Raw genomic sequence first — 24,668 nt, forward strand, 5'->3', positions numbered from 1 at the left:
TCAAAACTCATAAGTCTGCAGACTGACCTAAAGACCTCAGCAAAATCTTTATCTCTTATCATGACCCCATTACCAATAAAATCAAACACTCTTCATACTGTAGGAGGGTGAAGTGTAAGGGTTCACTTCAATTCTCTGATAATATATAGCTGTATAATTTTAATTCAGAAGTTACCGTCTCAGAAAAAAAAGCATGAAATACAGTTTAACTTAACTTGATAGGGTATGCTAGAAAAGTATGGAAAATAAAAACAAAAAACTGGCTAATATCAATAATGTTAATTTGATTCCTTCTTATATTCTTTTTTTTTTTTTTTTTGTCTATTTGCTTTGTAGATCCAAAACATATACAGGATACGTTATGTCTCCAGCATTACAAAGGTATACATATGTAATTATTAGGGCAATTTTATTTTATTTGTGATAGTCCATATGCTTTTTTTAAAATCTTTTATCTTTTTCAGCCACATGAAAAATGGTCGCTCTTTGTCAATCAGTGAACTTGTCAACCAAACATTTTTTAAAAAGTGTTTATGCTGGTGAAACAATTTCAAATTTCAGCATAGTCTTCGGGAGTCACACTAAACAAAAAGGAATAAAAGGGTAAACCTCTTATTCTGTCTTTTCATTGGTTTATTTTTCTGACTGCCTTCACCATAATGACCCGTAGCGTGACTAAAAAGGCACTGATGTCTCCCTCTGGTTTTTGCAGTGATTAAACTTGATTGTGTTAATTAAAGCTAGTCTTTTTGAGCAAGATTTATACATTTTTTTCCCCATTCTTAAATGTATTTTAAGCCATCATATTGGATTTCAAATTAATAAAGAATTATGTGCAAATAATATAATTATGTGTGAAATCATGGATTTTGAAGTTAATCTCAGTGAGCCACTTCATTATTTAAAAAGTAATTCCACAAAAAAGTGATGATTTTGACAGATTTTCTAAAAAAGACACTGTTTCATCAGCAACAAGATACATTCCAAAATATGTAGAGCAGCTCTTATTTTAAACAAAATACTCAGAAATATAGCGCAGTTAATAAAATCAGCCATAGATCTGCACATTATAGGGTGTTTATCACATTTATTGTGCACGTCTGTGTGTGAGAGGAGACTGGGTGGGTGAAACTCATACTACACATGTGGTGGAACGTGTTAAAAACAATAGATGATGGATGAATCCCATTGTGTGCATTGTCCTTTACTCTGTGTGTGTGTGTGTTTGGATTGGGGCTGAACAGGGACGGTATTAAAGTGGGAGTTACTGGTGTGGAACAGACCACATGCTCTGTCTTGATTGGCTCATTTTCACCCAACAGTGTCATTTTTCCTCCGTATCCCTTATTTTCCTCTTGGAACAATCACACACTCCTTTCTTCTAATGTTCAGTGAGGACGTGGTTCAAATAGAGCTTAAAGTTAGACAATATTCAGAAAACCTCCCGAAAGCCAAAACAGCTATTCATCTTAACACTATTTTCTTTCTCCGACATCCTCAAATTCCCAGTGAGATCCACACTGCCACCCACTGGCTTCATTTTGACCACCTCTATGGTCTGTCTGGTTTGCAGTTGGCTCATCTCCACCTTTGTTTTAAACACCTGCCACAACAGCACATTTGTCGGTTCAGTGTTATTCCAGTTTTAGCTCCTTAAGTCATAGATAAAAAACAACAGACTGATAATGAACAATTGTGGTAAAATGAGAACGAGGGGATAAAAGAATGCAAAGTGAGGGGGCCTGGGGAGAGGGAGATGGGGGGGAATGCTGGGGGGAGGTGAGGAGACGCTGCAGAATCTGGAGGCAGAGAGATAACAGCTCCCCCTTTCTCTGAGTCGTCATGTGAGCGTCGTGTCGCAGCGAGCATCTGGCTGATAAAGATAGCAGGGACCACTGCAGTAATCTGCTCAGCACACAGCAAATGCAAACACACACACACCCGCACAGAAATCCGTGAAGACATACTTTATCAATTTACAGATTTATTCAGGTGAGGTGGTCATCTGAACCTATAAACTCAGTAAACCAACAACCAGATGGTATTGAAGAAAATAAGCTGTCCAGCTCTGTGTACAGGGACATAAAGCAAACCTTCGGTCTTTACAGGGAAACTGATGCCCACTTATGTTAACTAGACATGTCTGAATTAATCAGAGACCTTATTTTGACTAGAATAAAAATATTGTTTCAAAGGGGGTTATATGACCATCTCCTACCGATCTGAGGTTTATCATTCTTTTGAGGGAAAGGTGAAAGACGTTTCAAACAAGCTGCCAATTTTTCTGAAGCTGAGGTCTGAACAAATCTACCTCAAAGCCCATAAATGAGCAAAAGGGAACTCAATTAGCTCCATTGAATGTTAAGCTTTGTGTTAGGACAATCAGAAAATGAATTTTCAGAAGAGTTAAATGAGAATGATTTGCACCTCATGAACGACAAGACTTTTTGAATGATAATGACTGATAAGATCAGATTAGGACTGCATAGATATAACACTAAGCTCACAGCATATCAGCACAAACACGTCAAAAACGTCAAATACGTCTTGCCAATTGCCCTGCATGATGGTGGAAGACTTAGGGTTTGCTTTGCAGCACTTGGATGTTTTGTATGCAATATGTTTGACTCAGTGACTGCAATGCATACTAAAGTCAAATTTAAGGACAATTTGTCAGGCATTTGAAGCTTTGCCCAGACTGGGGTAAAGACATAATGATCTCACAAACACCAACAAACCCACAGCAGATGTGCTAAAAAAAAAAAAGAAAGAAAATAGGGACCCAGTCATAGTGCAGACCTCAACCTAATAGATTGGGACCTCCAGAAATGTCTCCATCAATGAGCTAAAGTAATGCTGGGGAGGGTTGGAAAGAGAGTGAATCAAAATCCTGATCAAGAGAACTGAGACTTATCAAAGTTATCGCTGGTAAAGGTGGAGCTGGATCATAAGATGGATGTTTGACATTTTTTTGTATAAGATCCCAATCTGTAAAAAAAAAACACAAAAAAAACAAGCAACAACTATGGTTTAAATGCGGGGATCATTCTTTACCATATCTGAGAAAAGGCAATGATAAGATTCAGTTTCCCATCGTTGCATTTACCAATGACACCACAAGGAAAGATAACATCTGAATAGAGTTTCATTTGGTTCCCAATAGGGAAAGAAGAGGTAATTAAATCTGACTAGGATCAATTGAATTCTTTAAAATTCACTCCACTGCAAACATGAAGATGCATGGGCAGGAGGGGTTGTGGGTGTTGGTGAAGGATGACGAGGTGAGCACTGAGGCAATAATTACCAATCTCCCACCACAATTGAACTGATTTAACACTATTTTCTGTATGCATCACTCAACCTTTGCATCCCAAGCTAACCTGCACCATGTCACTGTTTGTGCATGTAAACGCGCTTGCCTGAAGCACAAGTTCATAGAAAGTGAAGTCGGGGTTGCAGGACGGTGACATGCAGATAATGTCTGCAGAGTGTCGACGCCTGTCACCGCTCTCTGACCGCCAGCTACAGATGACGCCTCTGATGCATTGCACAGAGGTCTCAGTGAGGGCAGAATAATGAGGGGACAATAAAGTGGGGCTATGCAGTGATGACAGCTTACACTGATATGACCAGAAAATGGTCACTCTTAAAAAGAAAAAAAATTAGGTAGAGGAGTTTGTCTAAATTGTTCCAGTTTCAGATAAACAGCCTTGGAAGAAGAGTACTTGTAATATTATAAACTCAGATAACTGCACAGTAGAAGAACTGGGGATCAAGCTTATTAATTATGGTTTAAATAGGTTCAAACTCTTAATCAGTTTTGTTGGAAAATATGATTGTCATTGTATCATATGGCATTCAAGAGAGAACACATATACAAAGTATCATCTACGTTATGAGCATTATGCACATCTTTTAAAACTAACAGCCACAATATAAGAGTGTAGCAGTTTTATAAATAACTTTGATATATTGTACTGATATACTGCCAATTTACACGGAAAATATACAAGAGCTTATAACCTCTAGGAGGCCATTTGTTGTCAAGTCACAGACTCTACAACTCCATGTTCAAATACACATAAACTATGTGTTTTATTCTGTTGATATAAAACATACATGTGACTAAACAAAAGGCTTTCAAATATCTGTAACACTTTAAAAATTTTATGAAGCAGTTTTTTGGGGGTTATTTGTACTTCTTTTTTTACTTTATAAGAACGAAGAAAAAAAAAACTAACAGAAGAAACAATTGGTGGCATATCAGCTTAAGTGGCTAAATCACTTAAGCTGAGATCTGCTTCTGAACATTGTTTTCAATAACTCTTGGCTAAACTTGATCACTAATCAAACATCGTAAATAACTCAGATTAGCGAAAGCTCGACTGAAAAATGATACCTTAGTAATTCTTTAAAGCATAATTTGATATTTATGCCTAATTTTGAGATTTATGTGGAAAAACATCAGACAGCAATTCTGATATCTTTTGGGGAATTAGGAAGAGCCTTACATAATAATGATTGTTTAATCTATAATTCTTCTTGTTATTATCATTATCATTATAACTGTTATTATTATTAATTTCAATTATGGAGATAGTCAAAGCTGAATATATGATTAACATGTCTAGCAAAGGACCTTTAACTCTTCAGAAAGCAGATGTTTTAAACATAAAAGTAAATTGTTAAAACTTCACACTATTTGTTAAAAAATATATATATTTTTTAGTTTTATTGTAAGCTACAATTACTGTTACAACTGTAATAATGTCAAATGTGAAAACAGTAAATCTGAGCTTCACATTTACACTTATTCATCAAATCGTTTTTTCTGACCTCGGTTTGACTGGCATTTTCTTTCTCTGTCTGCATTCTTACATTTTCTTTTAATTTATGACATACAGATCAAAAATTCTGATTGCATTTTCTGTATACTTTTTTAGTTTTTCATTTGACTTGAACCAGTTTGTTCATTAAAATATATCTAATTGCTGATCAGTTCAAATAAACCACTATTGTCTAGACCCACTTATTTATGCATGGGCCCCAGGACAGGTGCCTATCTCCCACAGTCACTGTGTACAGATTAGCCACTGTGAATACAGATTTGATGTGCATGTAACTCAACGTTATAATTTTAAGATTCTGATTTACTCTAATTTAATGCGCGACTCATGATACGTTACTTCTTAGACTATAGACAAAAATAATATTTCTGATATGTATTATAAAGATGTAAACTCCAGTGCATTTTCTGGGGGCATGAGTGGATCTGTAGAGTTTGCATCACAGACACTGATGCCTTTTCCCACAACCTGCAGAGAACCACCAGCATAGGTTTAGTTTGTTTTTTACACAGTAAAACCTGCAGATATGAGTCAGTGAGAGGACGCCTTCAGCTTGATGTGGTGCCAGCAGGGAGATGCATGTGTGAAGCTTTGGAAAATGTCCCAGGCTTGGCTGGTTCCAGTTCTCATGTTCACGCTGTATTACCTCACCAAGCGTGACCTACTCCCACGGTAGAGCCGAGGCCAAAATGACACAGATTTTCACCATCCACACACACAGCAAAGAGCAAGGAGACAGCACACAAGGAGGGCAGAGGGCACCCATGTGTGTATCAGTGTGAAAAAATATGAGAAGCAAATTTCTCAATGCAGACCTGGAGTATTAGACAGCATAGGTTCCTGAGGTAAACACTATGGAATAGAAACTAAGTGATGAGTAATTTATCTTTAAAAAACGATTAAGGGAATAGTAATCAGGAATAATTTAGTACGATATTAAGCTTAATTAATATCTTACTAACGAGACTGAATAAAGTAATTGACCTCATTTTTGATCAACATTACAGTAGTCAGTTAAAATGGAGGCAAATATTTCACCATCAGTCCCTCTATACCACAGGTGCCCTCAAGGGCCAGTGTCCAGCAGGTTTTAGATGTACCACAGGTACTCTGGAATGAAATGGCTTAATTACCTCCTCCTTGTGTAGATACATTCTCCAGAGCGCTGCTTATCTAATGACCAAATTATTCTGTTCAGGTGTAGTGCAGCAGAATCACATCTAAAATTTGCAGGACACTGGCCCTTGAGGACTGGAGTTTGACACCCCTGCTCTATATGTATATACTTTATCACCAATATTTTTTTTTTGTATGTATTGTTCATGACGGTTTTTTCTACTCTATATCATTCCCATGTCTTCTATAAAAAAAACGAAGAAAAAAAAAACTTCAACAAGCTCTAGAAGTGGTTATTCAAATCATAAACAAGTCAGGTTTTATTTTGCAGATTTTTTTCTGTGAAAATATAAATGTCAAAAAGTATACAGTGGTCATTATATTTTTGGGTTATGAACTTGAAACATGTTACTAAAGTCCTAATCATGTGTTCTTCAACTGGAAAAGGTTGGCCTGCATTGGGCTGAGTTTCAAGAACTGAGTGCAAGTATATTGTGTTGTTTCTAAGAGATTGGCGCAAAAGATGGGCAAATAAATTAGAGATTTGTCTGCACTGTTGCAATATAAGACAGAAGCACTCCATTTACTGGTTGATCTTTATTCTCTGTTCAGGTGTAGTGCAGCAGAATAAGGTGTTGAGATCTGGGTGAAGCCTGAGAGAATAAGATCCTAAATACAAGTGATTGAAATTAGATTCCTCTGTAGGATAACTGCTATCCCTAGGAAACAAGCTATATGGTCCGAGGTGAACTAGGGGTAGAGTAGTTTCTTCACTAAGTCAAAGAAAATCTGTTAATATTGTTCATTTTATTAGAATGTAGTGGACCACAGCCTTTTTATGGCTGAGTATAATAATATTTTACGCTCAAAAACGTAATCTGTTTGCAATTTTTTCTGTGACACGCAGCCAAAGTTATTTGTGCATAACTTTGGAAGCTGAAATAACTAGTCGTTATGCTACTTGGCAGACTATTGGCTGGGATTTACAAAGTAACCAACACATGAGCTGCATTTATTTTCCATGATGACGATTTTCTGTACTCACCAGAGCAGAAATAAAAAAAAGACTGTCACTGTTAGCTTCTGCAGTAAAGGTGGTTTTCAGTGGGGATAATAATTAAACTACATTTGACGGTTTAACTATGAAAATAGCCAGTTGTAAGCGTGTCGTAAAGGACCTCAAGTATTCACGGATTTTAACTATTCAAGGAGGGTTTACCAAAAATTGTGAATGGTAAAGTATAAGATGTATGTGTTGAGATGGTAAAGATATTCTGTGACAAAAGACTGAAAGACCAAGACTTTTTTAAATTATTTTTATTATATTTGGACTTTTGACAGCAATCTTGGGTTTGAATAAATCACTCAAAATGCTGTCTATTTTAGAGGGGAATTTGCATAACTTTGCAACAAACTGTGATCTCAAGCGACTTTGTGTTAGCCTCTGGAAAAATAAGCCTTCACAGCTTTTGTGGCATCAAAGCCAGCTGATGAGCATTCAGCATGAAACATAATGGACTTCTCTTATCTGGATATAAATGTTAAAAGCTTAGTGGGCCCAGCACACAGCCCTCAGGTATATCTTATTTTCTCATTACAGCATAAATGTTTTGCAGACTCTCTCCGTGGGACTTTGCATTAATTTTAAAGGCTGAGGGGAATGTTTAGTAGACTGAATTATGCTGGTGGGAATTACATGAAATGGATCTGAGAGGGAGATCAATCAGTGATAGGCATTTACCTCTTCTGCGTGGATGTGGTGTTTATATCCGCTTAGCTTGCCTCAGCATCTGATAGCACCGACGCTTTAATTTGCCGAGCCGGAACGCTCAGGTCACCTTCAGCGCTGAAACACTGGAGTTTTTCTTCATCTGAGATAATGCCTCTCTGGGGTCGAATGCTTCTGATAGCAGCCAGTCAGAGCTACATGGCAACAATAGATCATTTCTCTCCTCAAATGTCCACCATTTCTCTGTCACAACTTTAGAATTGCGGCAGTTATGGTCGGCTAAAGGCAATCGAACGATCACCGCAGCTCATTGGGAGCTCAGCCATGTGGAACAAAGCAAAAGCTGAAGAAGATAAGGCAGGCCCATTCTGACTGTCAAACACAGAGCAAAGGAGAAAATGTATGCAAAGCTAACTTTGGTGCCATGCCATCGACTCAAACTGCACTGCATAGGTGCCACAGAGCAAGCAGAAAAAAAAATTCCCTTTTCACACCAGCCTCATTTAGTGATTTCTATTCAAGGAAATGTAGCAGCGATAATCACAGAAAGTTCAAATTAGCATTCTACAAATGACTGTTACATCATTCTTCAATGCTTTTTCATCAAGCCACCCAAAAGATTGAAAAAGCAACCTTAAAATCCTCAAAAAGATCTGTTCAAATTCACTTCAGCTTCACATTCATTAACTGTCTTTTATGTAACTACATAAAAATGTAAGAACCATTTGGTAGAAAAAGTCTCTTGACAATCTGAAAGACTTAATCCATTAGAAAAACATGAATATATAAATAAAATAAGCAATCAGAGGACAAAGGCAGCCCACTTTATGACAGTATAAAAGTGCAGCTGTGATAGATGCTGTAGGTTGTTAGCATACATGCTAAAAGGTGGTTTGAATGAGTTTGGTTTAAAGAAAAAAGTTTGAGACCAGTAGAGCTGTCTACTGTGAAGCTCATCTAACATCCCGTCTATTTATTTAGGCCTCATTCATAATTCAGGTTGGCATCATTAACAGTGATGATATCTGGGAAATAACCAGGATTTGTATGTATCCCTGTCAAAGCAGGAATGCTCTGGAGCATGCAGGTGTGTGTTAATATAATGCCAATAAGGAAATACACCTGCAAGCATCTTAGAGAAGGAATAGTTGCCAAAACTCAATCTGGTAAATGTTAGGATATACATCTATATTTCATGTTCACTGCAAATTTTGTCAAGAAAGATCACAAAGTACAGTTCTCTCTTCAGAGAAATATCAAAATACCTAAAACTCATCAGAATAAACGGGTCTCAGCTAGCATGTAAAATGTTCATCTTCATGGCAACACTAAATACATGCCTGGCTTGGAATGGTGAAAGGACAAAGCCTCTTCCATATGAAAAGTACAATTTAAGATTGCAAAGTTGCATCAATGTAAAGCAAAAGACACACATCATGTTACACATTTTATAATTACCATACAGGTTTCAAAGTCATACTTCAGAGCTGCAAAATTAATTTCCACTTCCAAAGTCAAATCAAAATATCAAAACATAACCATCTTCCAAGTATGAATACAGGTAAAAAATGCAGATGATGATTTGGCCACAAGTGATTATATAACATAAAACATGGGCTTCACAGCACAACACAGCAGTGAGGATAATAGTGGTGATAAAGTCTCCTGCTCAAAAATGTGTTCATGTGTTGAAGATTTACAAGGCAATTTGTAAATTGAAAAAAGGACATCAGGAGAAACATTGCTCAAATTGTAATTCTTTTGAAACCCAAACAGAACAGCACCCTAACACTGAACATTGGTGCCTAATATGGTTGTAAGACAAGAGTGCAAATTAATTTTGGGGTGGATTAACTAACAGAAACCTTGAAAAAAATATTACAGAAAATAACAAAAATTCTAACTTTATCCCACCATTCTTACATAGAGGGAGAAGTTAATCAACTTCCTCAATTGCTCAGGTTCCAGGGATTCTTAAGTTAAAATATCACACTCACAAACACTGTTGGTGTTCGTCATCACAATGTTTCTGTAAAAACTCTTTGTTGTCATGGTGCAAAATATTAAATAAAGTTGTATATTACCTAAAATGTGTTACAAAAAAATGAAGGACACTTTTTTTTTCTGAAAGTGGAGCAAAGAAGGTAAATCAAAGTAAAAAGCAGGAACAAATTATGGCCAAAGAAAAGCAGTAAAACAAGTCAAGTGAATACAAGAGATATATCAAAGATGAAAATAAAAATGAGAAGCAGAATGTTGACTTGGAAAAGATGAATGATGCGGTCTAAATGAAATGTCATTCCCAGTAATGGGGAAAAAGAACCCATGCCAGAAAGCAGGTCACTAAAATAGCAAAAGATGTATTTAAGCAGTGTTGCCCGAAGCACAGTTGCTTGACAGAACTGTTAGCATTAACTTTCAGGAATCAAAATAAATGGAAGCAGGGCAGAAGGGGCGGAAAGGGAGAAAAAGAATAATGCTTTGAGTGTGTGTGTAGCCCGGCTGGGATCGGCACAGTAAAATAGATGCATTCATGCAATCAGGAAAGGAGACACCTTTCCAAACACTCGAGTGTATTTTTCTTTTGTTTCGTATTTTTGACTTCATTAAATTATATAGCAGCCATAAGCAGTTTGTGAGATCTCAGTTTCATTATTTAGTACAACAAAACTCTGAGCAGTTTGTCGACTTCAGTCATCACACCAGTAAATTCAGATCCACAGATCAGACAGAGCCTTTGAAACACACACAATGTACACACAGCCCCTGGCACAAATCAATAGGAGGAGGATGAAATGCACTTCCATTTAATTAAGATAACCAGCACGGTCCCTCATGATCTCTCCTCCTTTTCCTCCTCCTCCATCTTTCTCTCCCTCCTATGCTGCTGCCCATGTCAATCCCCTCAGGGGGGGCGAGCTATGTTGTCGCTCGGAATCTGGATTTAATCGTTTTTCAGATCACCGCCATGTTTTTTTTTTCCCTTAAGATTGCTACCGACGCCCCACCCCCTGCCTGAAATGTTGTCTAGGGAGCGCTTTGCTGCTGAAATGTGTTTGCTCTGGGGCAATTTAACTATTGGGGTTGACATCTTTGACCAAATAGGTTACAATCACAACCTTGTGGGCCAGCAGAGCAATGCTGCAGCGCACTGGAGTGTTTGTAATAACCAGCAACTGGAGAAGGCTAAGACACAAAGAAGAGAAAAGCAGGAGTCAAGGACTTAATGTTCTACTGTAGTGTCATGACCAGAAAGGAGTTCCACTAAATTCCTTTCTGATTTTAAATACTGTTGTTTTTGTAACATTTAGCGAAAAACAGTCTCTCTGGAGTGACATTCAATGAGGACATTCAATGAGGATATTCAATGAGGATTATTTATGAATAACAAATATGGCTCCAGACGCCACCTTACTGCTGTTCTTATTTGGGATGTACCACAAAGGGCATAGACAACAACTTTACAAAACTAGACATGTGCAATGACAGTCGAAACAGAACATGCCCTCACCAGACTGGATATGTTTTTATTTCAGTGGAATAAACTATTTGTGTGGACAGCAACAATGAGCATATGTGTTCACCGCCATGGGACCATGGTGGCTTTGCTTCAAGCAAAGGCATACAACAGGCTGCATGCATTTGAAATTTAGATAAGTTGAAATATTTCAGCATACACAAATCCATTTCTTGTCTATCCCTAAAAACAGTATTGACGTTACTCTGGGGCAATGAATTAGTCTTTAACTGATTCACTGTGACTAAAAATGGGCCTCTGGAGACCTCACATTTTGTTCTATCACTCACCCAGATCCACCTGGGCAACTGTGCAATCATATGCAGCTCAAACTGGGAGTAATCACCACATACCAAAACAGAACTCAAATAAAAATGTTAAGAGTGGAGCAGGTTGTGACTTCCAAATGGCTGGAGGATTGCTGTATTGATTGGCTGCTGCATAAAGTCCGTCTGCTGGCATTTCAACACTTTACAACAGAATGTGCTTATGCTGTTGTTAATCTCAGGGGGACTCAGGAGCATTTGTAACATGGGGAGACACATTGGTTAGGAGAGTAGCACCTAAAGTGCTTCTCACAAGGCTATCTCTATTTCACAAAATCATCTATTTTGGGAATTAGCAAATTTTACATCCGTTTGACTTCTTTCCAGCACCGATGCTTACGCACAACTGCAGTTTAATCATTTATAATACAGTTACTTCAACTGAAGTCAACTGAAGTAACACAGTTGAAGTAACTTTCAATTGGATATTGTGACGTCAATGGTTAATTTAGACTGAATTGGTGTTGTAAAAAAAAAAAAAAGAGGTTGCATGTGATCACAAAAGGACTTTTAAGAATTCATAGCCTTCCAATTGCAAGGCGACCACTTTACCACTGAGCCACGGTTGCCAGATGAATCAAAAAGCACTCCACCCATATCCAAGCTTGGTCTACGTTCAATCAGTCAGAGTAGAATCTGTCCGAGGTGAAGTCTAAAAGATTAATTTCACATTATGTACTAATACTAGTGAGTTGTCTGTCCTGCCATGTTGACATTCCAGTGTGTTTGAGACAATGCCCAACACTCATTATCTCCTGATTGTCAGCCTCCTCAAGGTTATCATGAACACACCCCTCTATAGTGCAATCAAGCCTGATTAGCTGATTAGCATACTACTTGATCTTTTGCTGCACACTCCTACCTGCTCACTTTGAACACATGTGGACACAACACCCACACATACTACAAATATGAGGGCAAATGTTGATACTAGTTGATACATTAATTAGATGACTTTTATTACACAGAATTGAGCAGATTTTATTTCAATGAAAGATCAACCTAATTTTTCAGATGTTGCAGTGGGTAGGTGTTGAGGTTAGCAGGTTTAGGAGTTAGATTATAAGAGAATGATCCAAAGAAAGAAGGGGGAGTGGTAGGGTCTGAGAACTACATGTGAAGCTGGATTCTTCTCCATGTTATTTAAACTTTGATGCATACAGCTCCACTCTGACCATACACTACCAGCATATTCCACTTAAAACCCCAATAAACAACCATTGCTATGATAAAAACATCAACAAAGACCCTACAGAACCATCACCATAGACTTTTTTTAAAATAAAATTATGTGAGCGAACACTCTCTCAAGTAACTAAAACAATGATGTATGCATTGCAAGACATACATTCCCATTGTGATGTACAATTGGTGGTGTAGGCACACATTAGGTAAATATAATTTTATAATTTTCTTCCTAAAATATTTTGTGTATAATGTATAAAATTCTAACCTAGGATCTTAACGTTTTCCCCAATGATCAATGGCATTTAAAATTTCTACTTATTGCTGATCAGGTCAAAACCCAATTTTGATATGCTTTACTTAATATGTTGGTTTTCAAGGTAGGTTTTTTTTTTCTTCCATTCTGTTGTCATAGCGTAGTGTTCTCCATTTTGTCTGAGTCTGCTGTTTTTGTTCTCACTGCTGTTTCTTGGCAAACCGGCTGTGCCAGCAAACACTGCATAGAGTGGTGCCACAGAGCAGCTCGCCAAGACGGGTCAAAGTCACATGACCAAGTGTGACTGTCTTTCATTTTCTGGAGGTCTTTCATATATTATTTGAACATTTCCATAAATATGGCTTCATCCATACAGACATCCACTGTTATGTGGGAACTGTAATCAAAAAGACACCCCAGCATGACTCCCATCCACTGTACTCTGAGTGCAAACAGGCACCAACAGCAGAATACTTAGTGACAAAATACAGGAGTTATAATTTATACAAAAATTTACTTTATATCTGGAAACTATTCCAACCACTCAGACGTTGGATCTTAAACCACTCTCCAGTTGCAGATTTTAATATGTCGCCTTGGTTCTGCCCAATAAACCTGTTCATCTTCCCCCGCTTCAAAATTGGTGCTGGGTGATCCCAGTCTGGTTCATTTATCAGCACTCAGTCAAGCGCATAGATCCCAACTGTCCAAGTATTCTTGAACCCCAGTAAGCCACCCACTCATAATCTCCTTAATAAACAGGTTCGCTGAATTCTGCTACTGGGAGACAACTGTCTTAATCGCTGTTTTAAACACATGATCCTTTTTACTTTAATAGTTTGTCATTATTCCAAGTTTCTCAGATCCCTCATCAGGCAAAGAACCAGATTAAGTAAATCCTTATTCACACATTTTCATGGGGAGAGTCACGATGCCCCTCCTGGATCAATTTCTGAAAACTGGCAGTTTTTGGGTATCTTCAGCCATTAAATGACGGAAATGCATTATTAAGATCATCACAAGCTGTAACAGAAACAAATCATCTTGGACTCTTGTGGTTGGAAGATAAATCTTAGGTTTTACATATTTTAGAGGCGAGATAAGGCACTGAATTCACAAGTTTACTATGATTATGACGCTTTTTCAAGCTGTCCCTGGTTTAATGATAAACATGCTGTACACATTTCAAGGAAAATTGCACACATCTCGCTACTAAATCCTCTGCACATCACTGTGTTTCTGTTAGATTCCCATGAACACACATACAGATGGTGTGCTTAAACCAGAGGGAGGTGATAAGACGGCGAGAATCAACTGAGAATGGAGCTAATCAAACTGAGAAGAGACAAAACTGCAACTGATTAAAGAAACTGCTGCAGGTGAAAGAGAGGCAAAGAAAGGATGAGCTAGTTAAGGCAGGAATGAGGAGGGAAAATAGAGAAGACACAGCAGGGGATGAAAGAAACTGCCAGATAAGGTAAAATGAACGTTTCAAAAAACAAAAAAAGAATCAAAGAGAAATCTAAAAGTGAATAGTTTACTGTTTTGAGCACAAATCTTAGTTTGTGCTCAAAACAGTAAATTATGACCCTTCTGAAGCAGATGCTGTTTCTTATCTCATCTTTCCTCTGCCACTCGTGCGATGACATGCAAACAGAGCTAGAATGGAGCCTCTCGTGTGCCAAACAGGCGACAACAGGGCTCCTGCGAGTGTGCAATGCCTAATAATGGCAACCATCTCGCTGAGGGATTAGACACACCAACAAGGAAATATAAGAGCGGAGGTGAGGGAGGGGAGTAGAAATCTCTGGGAGCAGAAATCTTCAGAAGCGAGCACCGGGCTTATGTACGGGGGAAGCCATTTTGGGTGCACAACTAATCGCATGCTGACAGGAAAGAGGTCTAAATGTCTTACAAACAAAAGCCACCAGCCTTTATGTTTTCTAAAACAAAGTCTGCATTTTCCACATTATCCAATACAGTGATTTTCATGGAAAAAAGACAAATGTTTGTGTCTTTAATAGATAAGGAATGGAAACGTAATAACAAGCCTATCATCTAACGACAATTTTTCAACCTATTATCCAATTTGGACTCAGTTACATTTTAAAGCTCAATTTTTATCTTCAGACATTCAGATTTTTTGACAAATTGAGCTTTTTTTTCTATCAATTTTCAAAAAATGTCTGGACATCAATGCATATTTAAAAAAAAACATTTAAAAAAAACATGTAGAGTTGTATAGCTTGAATTTTCTACAGAGCAAGCTTAATTTTTACCTAATAAACCAAAACAAAGATTTTCTCTTAAAAGTTATGAGAGTCTTTGATATCATTGGTGCAAAGAGTTTAACTCTAAAGTTAAAACATTTATTTTACTGTGAAGCATTGCTGCCAGCTTTTTTCTACTCATCCTTTTTATCTCACCTCCTTCAGAACATAATAGTTTTTATTTAGCAATCCCAATGTTTTAGCGACATTTCCTGAATTCATGTAACCACACAAAAGCATCACTGCAGACCACTATTTATTTATGTGAGATGTGAATAAAAACAGGTTTATCCTTCTAAGGCTCCAAGCATTAAAAGCATACTACGATGGGAACCAATATCCAGCCTAAATCCTCCAACTATTTCCTGGAAAATTACTAATTAACTACTAACTTCTGTCTTTTGTAGTGTTTATTGCCGCTGTTTGCATCATGTCATAAAAACATAGAAATGCATGTCCAGTCATAGAAATGCCTCAAGTAAGTAGGATATTATGTCATACAAGTTTCTGATAGAAAGAAACTGTGAGCATCTCATAAATCCTGCAGAACACAGCTGCTGAGTGGACACTTTGGTTTGCAGAAAGCAAAGCTGGAGAGGGTTTTTCTGAAAACTGATCTGCTGTGCGGCCTTCCTGCACACACTTAAAGCCTTTAAACAAATCATGAAACACACTCAAACACACACAGAACACACAAAGCAAGTCTCTTTTCTCCCCCTTTCATTTGCTGCTGGCTTAATTACTCACTTAATACAAGCACCCTCAGTGAGAAAGCATTATAGAACACAGACAAGTAAACACATTAAAACATCTAACACGTTCCACTCAAACACTCACAGAGCAATCGCCGCTTTTCATACTGGTGGAAAAGGAAAGATTTTGAAAAGGCTGTACCTTTGCTTTTAGCTAGAAGAGCAGCAGCAGCAGCAGGAGGAGGAGGACGAGGAGGGGGAGGAACAGAGAGTCCACAGCCGAGATAGGCCAGGCAGGGAGGAAGAAGAACACGGGTTTTAAGTTCACGAGGGTTAATCAGAACAGAACACCTCTAAAACATTTAAAACATGCAAACACAGCAGGCAATAAGGAATCCTCGATCAAGCTATCACAGCTTGAATGAAAGTATTTGAAAAATAAGTTCTGCTCAACGTGGATCGCACAGAATCAACACATGCAGGTACTTTGTTGTGCAATTACTTTTAAATAATATTTACAAGCCATCTTTTGTCAACTTAAGAAAACTTACTAAAAGACAAAAATAAAAAAATAAAACAATTAAAAAATGTGCTTATCTTGCTGCTATTTTGTTTCATTACAAGCTGAAATGTCCATGAACGTTCTATAGGTAAAAAGTAGACACATTTCCATTTCATTTCAAGTTCTGTAAATACATTTAATTTCCTCATAAAATTGATCTCCTATTTCAACTTGATGAAATATGTCAGACTTTAATAATGAAATTGGGTTTATCTGTATTATTCCTCATCTTTGAGCTAAATAAGCAGAGTTGAGCTATTTTAAATTAAACATTTGATTCTGTGAGGAAACTTCAGTCACTCTGCTGACTGTTTGGACATTTTGAGACTTCCATGGGGCCTTCTAAATGTCCCTCACTGATGTAATAAAACTAACACTTTTTGGGATCTTCCATTTAGTCAGCAGCCAACTGGGCCAAGAGCCAAGGCTTTCTTTGATACTTTTGAGCTTGACATATACCAACATAGGCAGACTTCAACCTCCCCGTTTGTCTTGGTCAAGCCGTAAAAGATCGAGGGCCCAACAAAGCATTCACAGTTCTAGAGCATTTAGGTTTATGGGTTTATTGAAAGCTGAACAGACCATGAGGAGAACTGAGCTAGATTAAAGGTGATGCAGTCTGGAACCTACCAGTTGTTTCTAAAATAAAAAAGTGAGCATTTTCACAGATTTTTCAAGTGACTCACCTTTTGCATTTATTGTCTCTGCGTTCAGAAGCATGCACTTCCATAGACAGCACTCACCTCACCAAAACATGCAGTTGCACACCAGAATCAAAAACAAAGAATATTTTATGGAGAAGAAGTAAAGAAGGTGTACCTTGTTCTGCCATCATGTGTGCGAGGCCTTGAGAGGAAGAGAAAAGGAAATGAAAGAGAGATAGAGAACACTCTGATTCAATACTCTGTAGTATTGGGATGAAACATGCTTTCAGAAGGGAAAGCATGACATCCGCACACAATCACTTTCCAAAGCTTCCTGCGTCTGAGCAGGAGGCTTCCTGGGAAAAAGTTCACACTTTTAAAGAATACTTCAACTGGGAAATCAGAACCAGAACTGACCTGGCAAACCACCTGGTACCTCATATAACTGTAGGTTTTTAGTTTTGGGAGCAAAAACAAGTTTTGAACATTGTTATCGTCTTTGAGATAGAAAATAAATAAAATATACAGCTAAAGCTGTTTCTAAAATATAGATGAAGATTATTATCTAGACCTGTATTTGTCTTCAGGGTAAAAGGTGTCTTCAGGGTAAAAGGTGTGTTTCTTAATTTGAAACTAAATGACAATGCTAAAGTCTTATGGGATCATCAGAACCATTATGTCTTTTGTTATTTCAGATTTGTTGCAGCTTTATATTGCATAAAACCCTGGCAAATAATGGCTCAAATCATAAAAAGCCACAGATTAACATGGCATTTAAGATCATGGTGAAGGGGTTGGAACTTTTAATTGCAACTGGTCACATTAAACATCATTTTAGAATCACAAACTATAGAATAAAGAAGCAGCATCATTTTTCCCCAGTAATAATGTGGTAGCACAGAACAACAGAACTGGGCCTGGTCTTCAATTTTATTTTTATTTTCCAGGAAAAGCTTTGGAACATTTTTAGAAAATATTTCTACAAAAAGCTTTAAAACATAAGTAATTTTAAAAATACATCTCTATTTTGGGCCAAAAGTTGCTGTTTGATAATGTACCTTTTAATGACAAAAACTTGATTTTTTTTTTAATTCCAAAGGAATGAACTGACTTTTTATTAAAACTAAATGACTCTGCAGTTACATTTCCCCTTTTAAGACTGTGATGTAGTTGTGAACCCTTAAGCCAAAAGTCTTTCTTTAAATATTTGCAACTGCACAATGTATTCTTCCTCATTGGTCGTTTCAGGTCCCATTTCAACTCACCTGGTATGGTCTTCCTGACCCCTGCAATGAAAGGAGACAGAGAGAAGAAGTAAAGAAACCAGCATTAGAAACACACTTTGTACTTGCATGATGAATGTCATGCAACTTTTCAAACACTTAACAGTCAATGCAAATGTTTGGCAGTTTGCACAATCATTTGCATCTGCTACACAGTCCAGCTTCTCAACAGTAAGGAGAGAAAGAAGCAACATTTGATTTATGACATTTGGACAGAAGAAAAAGAAGATGACCCACTGCTGCCAGATTACTTAGCAAAAGAAATTATGCATTCAATATAAAGGAAATGTTCCCCCAAAAATGTTAAAGATAAAAAGCTAAGCACAGTTCAGATGCAGTTGAAATTTCTGTTTTTGAACCCAAGACTTAAGAGCATTTGATATCAGCATTAAACATTTTATATCAAACATTGAGCTTTTGGTGCATGATTTATTGTTATTTAAGTCCAAAGATATCTTTACATCACACTGGATATACAGTTTTCATCACAAAATTGGTTACAGATGAGTTTCTATTTTATTGAGCTCCTGAGAAGTAACATAGCTGCAGAATAAAATGAACAGTAATCGACTTGAGATGCATTAAATGTTCAGAGCATGGACTAATTGGGCATGTTATGGTGTTAATATGTGAACACAAGCAGATGGTGGTTGATTTGGTATGCATTAGATATTAATTCAGTTTCAACTGAGCAGCTCCAACATGGAAGAGGTCCAGTTACTTTGGGGAAAAGACATGTGTGATGGAAAAATGACTTTTTTTTTTTCTTTTAATTTTATCTGTGTTTGAGATTTACATTTTTTGAAAACCACACACAAATGTTACAGAAATAGCCAAGACAATAAACAGTAGCCTAATATTGTTTTGCTTTTTGGACATTTTCTCCTTGTTCAAACGAAGACATTTCAGCTCATCTCACATTTTACCTCATTGTACTGAATGAACCCCATGCATGCAACACTTTGAGTTTCAGGTAAAACAAAAAAGTCCTGATTTACATCAAGACAGTATTTACTGACCACATCAAGTTTTACTGAGTAACACTTGTCTTTTAAATCAACATTTTAATTCTGGACCAACTGTGGAAACTTCTTAGACTTTCAGAGGACAATTTGAGAAAATTGAATAAAACTTTATTTTGGCTTGAGATCATTGCTGAGATTAATGAAAGAACTCCCTGCTGTTACTCTGAGCTGCCAAAGTAGAGACAACAGCATGGCCATCAACTTATTAATCACTAAACAGTCATAATTCATGAGTGTGTGTAAGAGAGGATGCACAGATTACGCCACAAGAGATTGAAAGTTTGGAAAATAGTACATATGAAATAAAATGTAAGATTTTTAACACTTAAATCACAGTGCTCTTATTATCTCATGATTTTTCTGGCAATGCAAGATTTAAATTTATGTAATGCAAATCATGCAATTTTTTTCTATTACAGGGTCTTTCGTTACGACCCAGCACTCAGGTGTATTGTGTCTGTGTGATGAACAGCTGGATTCAGTCCCCTCTCTTTGCTGCTCTGTTATTTTCTTCTCCATCTTGACCTACTTCCTCCAACAATTTCCTCCCTCTGCATTGTGCCGCTTTGTAGCATCAGATTTTGGTGAGACAGCAAGTGAGATAAAGATAGTGAAGCCATAAATATTTAATGAAGGTAAGAGCCCGCAGAGCAGACAAATAGTTGAAGGTATTTCTAACTCGTGCCTCCAGCTGCACACTGAGAAATGCCTCCTGATTAATTTCACGCAGATCATCTCACCGCGTCTTAGACAAACTTATTTATTCATCAGTGGACATATAATCCAAGTGAATGTGCTTGCTTCTCTTTTACCTCTACACCCAAAAGGTGAAGTGAGGATATCTGGGGATTAGAGCTCAGAGTGGATTACCTAAAGGATAACTCATGATGGAATTCAGAAACTGGGAAAGTGTAATTATTCAAGAGGTATTTCACCACTGCCGGATTATTAACAATGACATCTGCAGATAAATATACCAATTACTGTGAATGCTCATCATCATCCCGAGGCTTCAGGATCTCTGATTTCACCAGCTTCTATGTTTCCTGTTGATATGAACATATGGACAGCTGGAGGGACAGCAAGGAAGGCCTGCTGAAGCCATCTGGTGTCAATGGGTGTGAAACTGGACAGTTTCAGAAGACAGTAGAGACAGTGAACACTGTAAGTGTTTTACCATCAACTTAAACAGTCAGCAATCTGATAGCAGTTATTGCGTTTAACTGGCCACAGAAACGTCTTGCTGATCAGAGTGCTGTACGGTCGATTAACACTGATTTAAAGAAGACATACTGTGAACATCGCTCTTTATCAGGGGGATGTTTAAAGAAAATGAGAGAACTAACAGTATTGTGAAGACCAAGGAAAAGAACAGACTGTTCATGGAGAAAGTTCTGGAGAAGTAAGTTTGAAGCAGATTTATATGATAAATCAAGATTTCAAATTTTGACTATCTGAGAGAACTCTGTTCAATCTGTCACTTGAAAAGAGTATGCCATGGCTGCAAACCATGCATGGCCATTGTAATAATTATGAAGGGAACGTCTCCCTCTCAAAATGTAAAAATATTCACAACACTTCACTTAGTACAATTTTTGTTGTTTTGTAAAAGAATTAATTCAACATACCGCAAACTCTCAAGGCTTTCCTGATCACCTACAATAACCCACCATAGCAAATAGCTACTCCAACCATAAACTACAACATGAACATGATAAAGCACTATACAAGTACAGGTAATTTAAGAGAATTTGTCTAAATTTAAATTTGAACAGCTGGAAGACCAAAAACACATCTGAAACATCTAAAACACAGAGAGAAATTACTAAAGCAAACACGCAATTAAGACCAATGATTGTTATAGGAACTAAATATGTTTAAACTTTATATTTAGGTCTCAAACTTTCAACCAACAGTCTAAAGAAGCAATTTAGTAGTGACAAAATTCTGCTCAAAATTAGACCTTTAAAGCAGATTGATTTTCTTGTTACCATCACACAAGGCTTCCTAAAGTTAAATATTTCTTATGTAAACTTTATATTGTCATTTCAAACTGTAATATTCTATAAACACTCATGCTCCACCTTGATGCAGAAGTCTTTTGAAGTGACATTACTTACACTGCCCACCATGTTTGTGCTGACTTACATCATCTGTTGTATAAAAATGAGTCAGTACTCCCATCATCACATCAGACAGACCTCCAGTCTTCTAAATCTGCCCAGGTCATCCATGATCGGTCTGGTGTGACAACAGGACTTCATTTGTTGTGGTCTATTGCTTCTCATCACCCTGCGGCGCTTTCTGCCGACCCTGCCAACTCTGTCTTGTATACAATATTCCTTTTCTATGACTTTGATTTCCCTAAACTCAACATTTTCTCTGACTTGTCATAAGATGTTCACTTTAGTCCGTAAAACATTTACTATCTATCTATCTTATCTATCTATCTATCTATCTATCTATCTATCTATCTATCTATCTATCTATCTATCTATCTATCTATCTATCTATCTATCTATATATATATATATATATATATATATATAATATATATATATATATTTTTAGTTCAGCTAAAAAATTAGTTGAACTAGAATATTTACTTGCTATTTTCAGATAGATCAGACTCAATAACTTATGCAGTTGTTCCTGTTTCTATGTCAGCCCTATTTTGATTTTAAACCATCACTCATTCGAGGACTGGTATAGAAAACGACAGGATAATCGAACACTCGTAACTCAAATTCTTAACAGAAAATGTTGGATTTATATACATTTCAACTGCTACAAAAATGAACAGGAAACATTTCTGCATATCTTCATTATTGAAGTTGCTGCAAGTTTTTCACTTTTCAAAACATTTACAAGTTTATTTGGAGACATTAAACAATGACAGTATATAGTCAAAGAGTAGTACATTGTTTAAATTCTTAATTTCAAGAATTAATTTTGTCTACTTGCTGCATATGTGTGTACAAACACAGGCAAAAATAGACATAAATACTATATGAAGGGCATATAACATTTTGTAAAAATAAAATCTTAAAAGCATGAATAGACTGTTCTTGCTTGCATCCTTCATACTGAAAATCAGCTATAGAACCATTGTGCAAAACCAAGGGGGGATTTTCTAACTTGAGGATTTTGTCTCGTTGTCCATCCTCTTTATGAGTCATAATAAATTGCAATGACTATTTTGGCCTAAAATAGTTGTGAGCAGAGATTGATTACATGGAGAAAAGTGAGACCTGCATAATGAATGCATCTATAACATTCTATTCTGGTTAAAGATGTGATGAGCAATGGGAGGGTCGATGCTTGTGGGCATCAGAGTAACAATGCTGGTCAGAAAAGGGTAAAACAATATGTCTACATTTTGTCAAAATGAGAGCTACCAGAATATTAGTATTTTGTATTAGTTTGTTACATCTCCAAACTACTTCACTCACCTATATTCACTTCCTCCTTTTTCAGTAAATTAAACACCCACTATAAATCCCCACTTTGTAGACTAATTCTACAAAGAGCTGGAGTCTTTGCCATCTGTATAGTTGCCCTGAGTGGAATTTGTGTTAAGAATGGATACCAGCTGCAAGGTCATCACACTTTTATGGTGTTCTCAGCTGCTTTGTACTTGCTCGGGCATGGAATTGAATAAAACCATCACAAACTACAAGCTGGAATGCAGTTGAAAAGGAAAGGCAGTAACAAGATACAATTTTTTTCTTAAGTTGTTGGCAGCTTTAAATCTCTTGACTAATGCTCTGTGATGTGCCTTGGTAAATGAACCCTTCCTGAAGGAAGTCAGTAACAGCAGCATGACTAGTTATAGAAGTGCACTTCCACACTGCTTACAATATCACATGCTGTCACTAACACTGCACTCTGACTATTTCCCCTACCTTAAAGTATCAATTTGGATGTCATAATCAAAATTGTTATCTGGGATACCTCCAAACATCCTGAGGTAACAAAAATAAATTTGGATACCTCAGGATCCAAATTTGGGAAGTAACATTCCCAGATTTGTGACTTCTTTGCAAAATAGTTGAACTGAGGCCTAAACATTCAGCCAACTCTCTGAAATGTTAGGCAGCAGGATTGATATCTTCAACATTTCAGAGATTGATTCGCTGCTTTGCCGCATGCTATAATAAACTTTTACTGGAAAGTACCTGAAAACAATTCCTCAATCCTAACTGTACATCCACATAATCTTTAGTCTCTGGGTATTTTTTTAACATTTGTAAAACAGTGTTTTGCTGAAGACCACTTATCCTACATTACCCGAACAACAGGCACTTCACCAATCTGGCTCAGTCAGCCTCATTAATGCTGTTATTTATCCCTTAACAATAACTAATCTAAATTCTCTCAGGGCTGCTTAGGTTCCCTGCTTCTTGTCACCTATCACCACCTCGCAGGAGGCAGCCAGGCAGTCAGACGATGGAACAAGGGAGAGCCAGACATAAATCTGGAGCAGGAACAGGTTCCAACATGGAGACTGTAAATCAAGGTAGGGAAAAGCAGGCCATTATTGTACGAGGGTCAATGGTGCAGCCACTCTGAAACGGTGCTGAGTCATGCATCATGTTCCAAGGCAGTGGAAAGAAGGTAGTTGTTTAGAGGGACAAACTACTGAGAGAAAAGATGTAGAGCAATAGACATAGGAGGGAAGATCCTACAGTAAAAGATGCGTGACGTATTGATTCTGTAGGGAAAATAAATTAAAAGACAATCATAGGTAAAAATGGAAGTGCCATATAGCTAAAAGGGAAATAACAAAAACAAAATCCTAGTTTTTTATTCAATTAAATTTTTATTAATAACATTTGGTCAGCTCTGGAAACCAACAGCTCAATATTCATGTTTTCCAGAAGCACCTGAAGATTTAAATCACACTTCTTGCATTTGCACATACTGCCCTCCCACTGCATTTCAGAGTCAAGGAGCCCTTTTACTCTGCCATAATGAGCCATCATACTACGCTTATCAAATGTCAGGTGAAACCAGATGCTGTTCTGCATGAGGCTATGAAGGTTATGCATTTCAGTGTTCAGATTCATATAATATACAGGCTGTTTTGTATTGTCCTTGTTTTTTTGTAGTTTTGAGACTTCCAGATATTGAGTCAGTACATTATCAAACAATCATTAAGATGTATTTTTAAAAGTGCAATAATAAAATACAGGAAGATGTAAATTATTTTTAAA

General features: G+C 37.1%; 1 protein-coding gene across 2 annotated transcripts in view; it reads right to left on the minus strand.

Moving 5' to 3' along the window:
• nrxn3a (neurexin 3a) overlaps positions 1-24,668 on the minus strand; it is a 114,321-nt gene that overhangs the window by 74,552 nt on the left and 15,101 nt on the right. For both annotated transcript variants that reach the window (XM_055038140.1, XM_055038139.1), the window contains exons 3-5: positions 18,410-18,430; positions 17,320-17,346; positions 16,141-16,152 (exon numbers count right to left, since the gene is read on the minus strand). In XM_055038140.1, the coding sequence (XP_054894115.1) occupies positions 16,141-16,152; positions 17,320-17,346; positions 18,410-18,430 (60 nt within the window). The remainder of the gene's footprint in view (positions 1-16,140; positions 16,153-17,319; positions 17,347-18,409; positions 18,431-24,668) is intronic.

The sequence above is a fragment of the Poeciliopsis prolifica genome, unplaced genomic scaffold (assembly GCF_027474105.1).
Source record: "Poeciliopsis prolifica strain line A6 unplaced genomic scaffold, Auburn_PproV2 SCAFFOLD013, whole genome shotgun sequence".
NCBI lineage: Eukaryota > Metazoa > Chordata > Actinopteri > Cyprinodontiformes > Poeciliidae > Poeciliopsis > Poeciliopsis prolifica.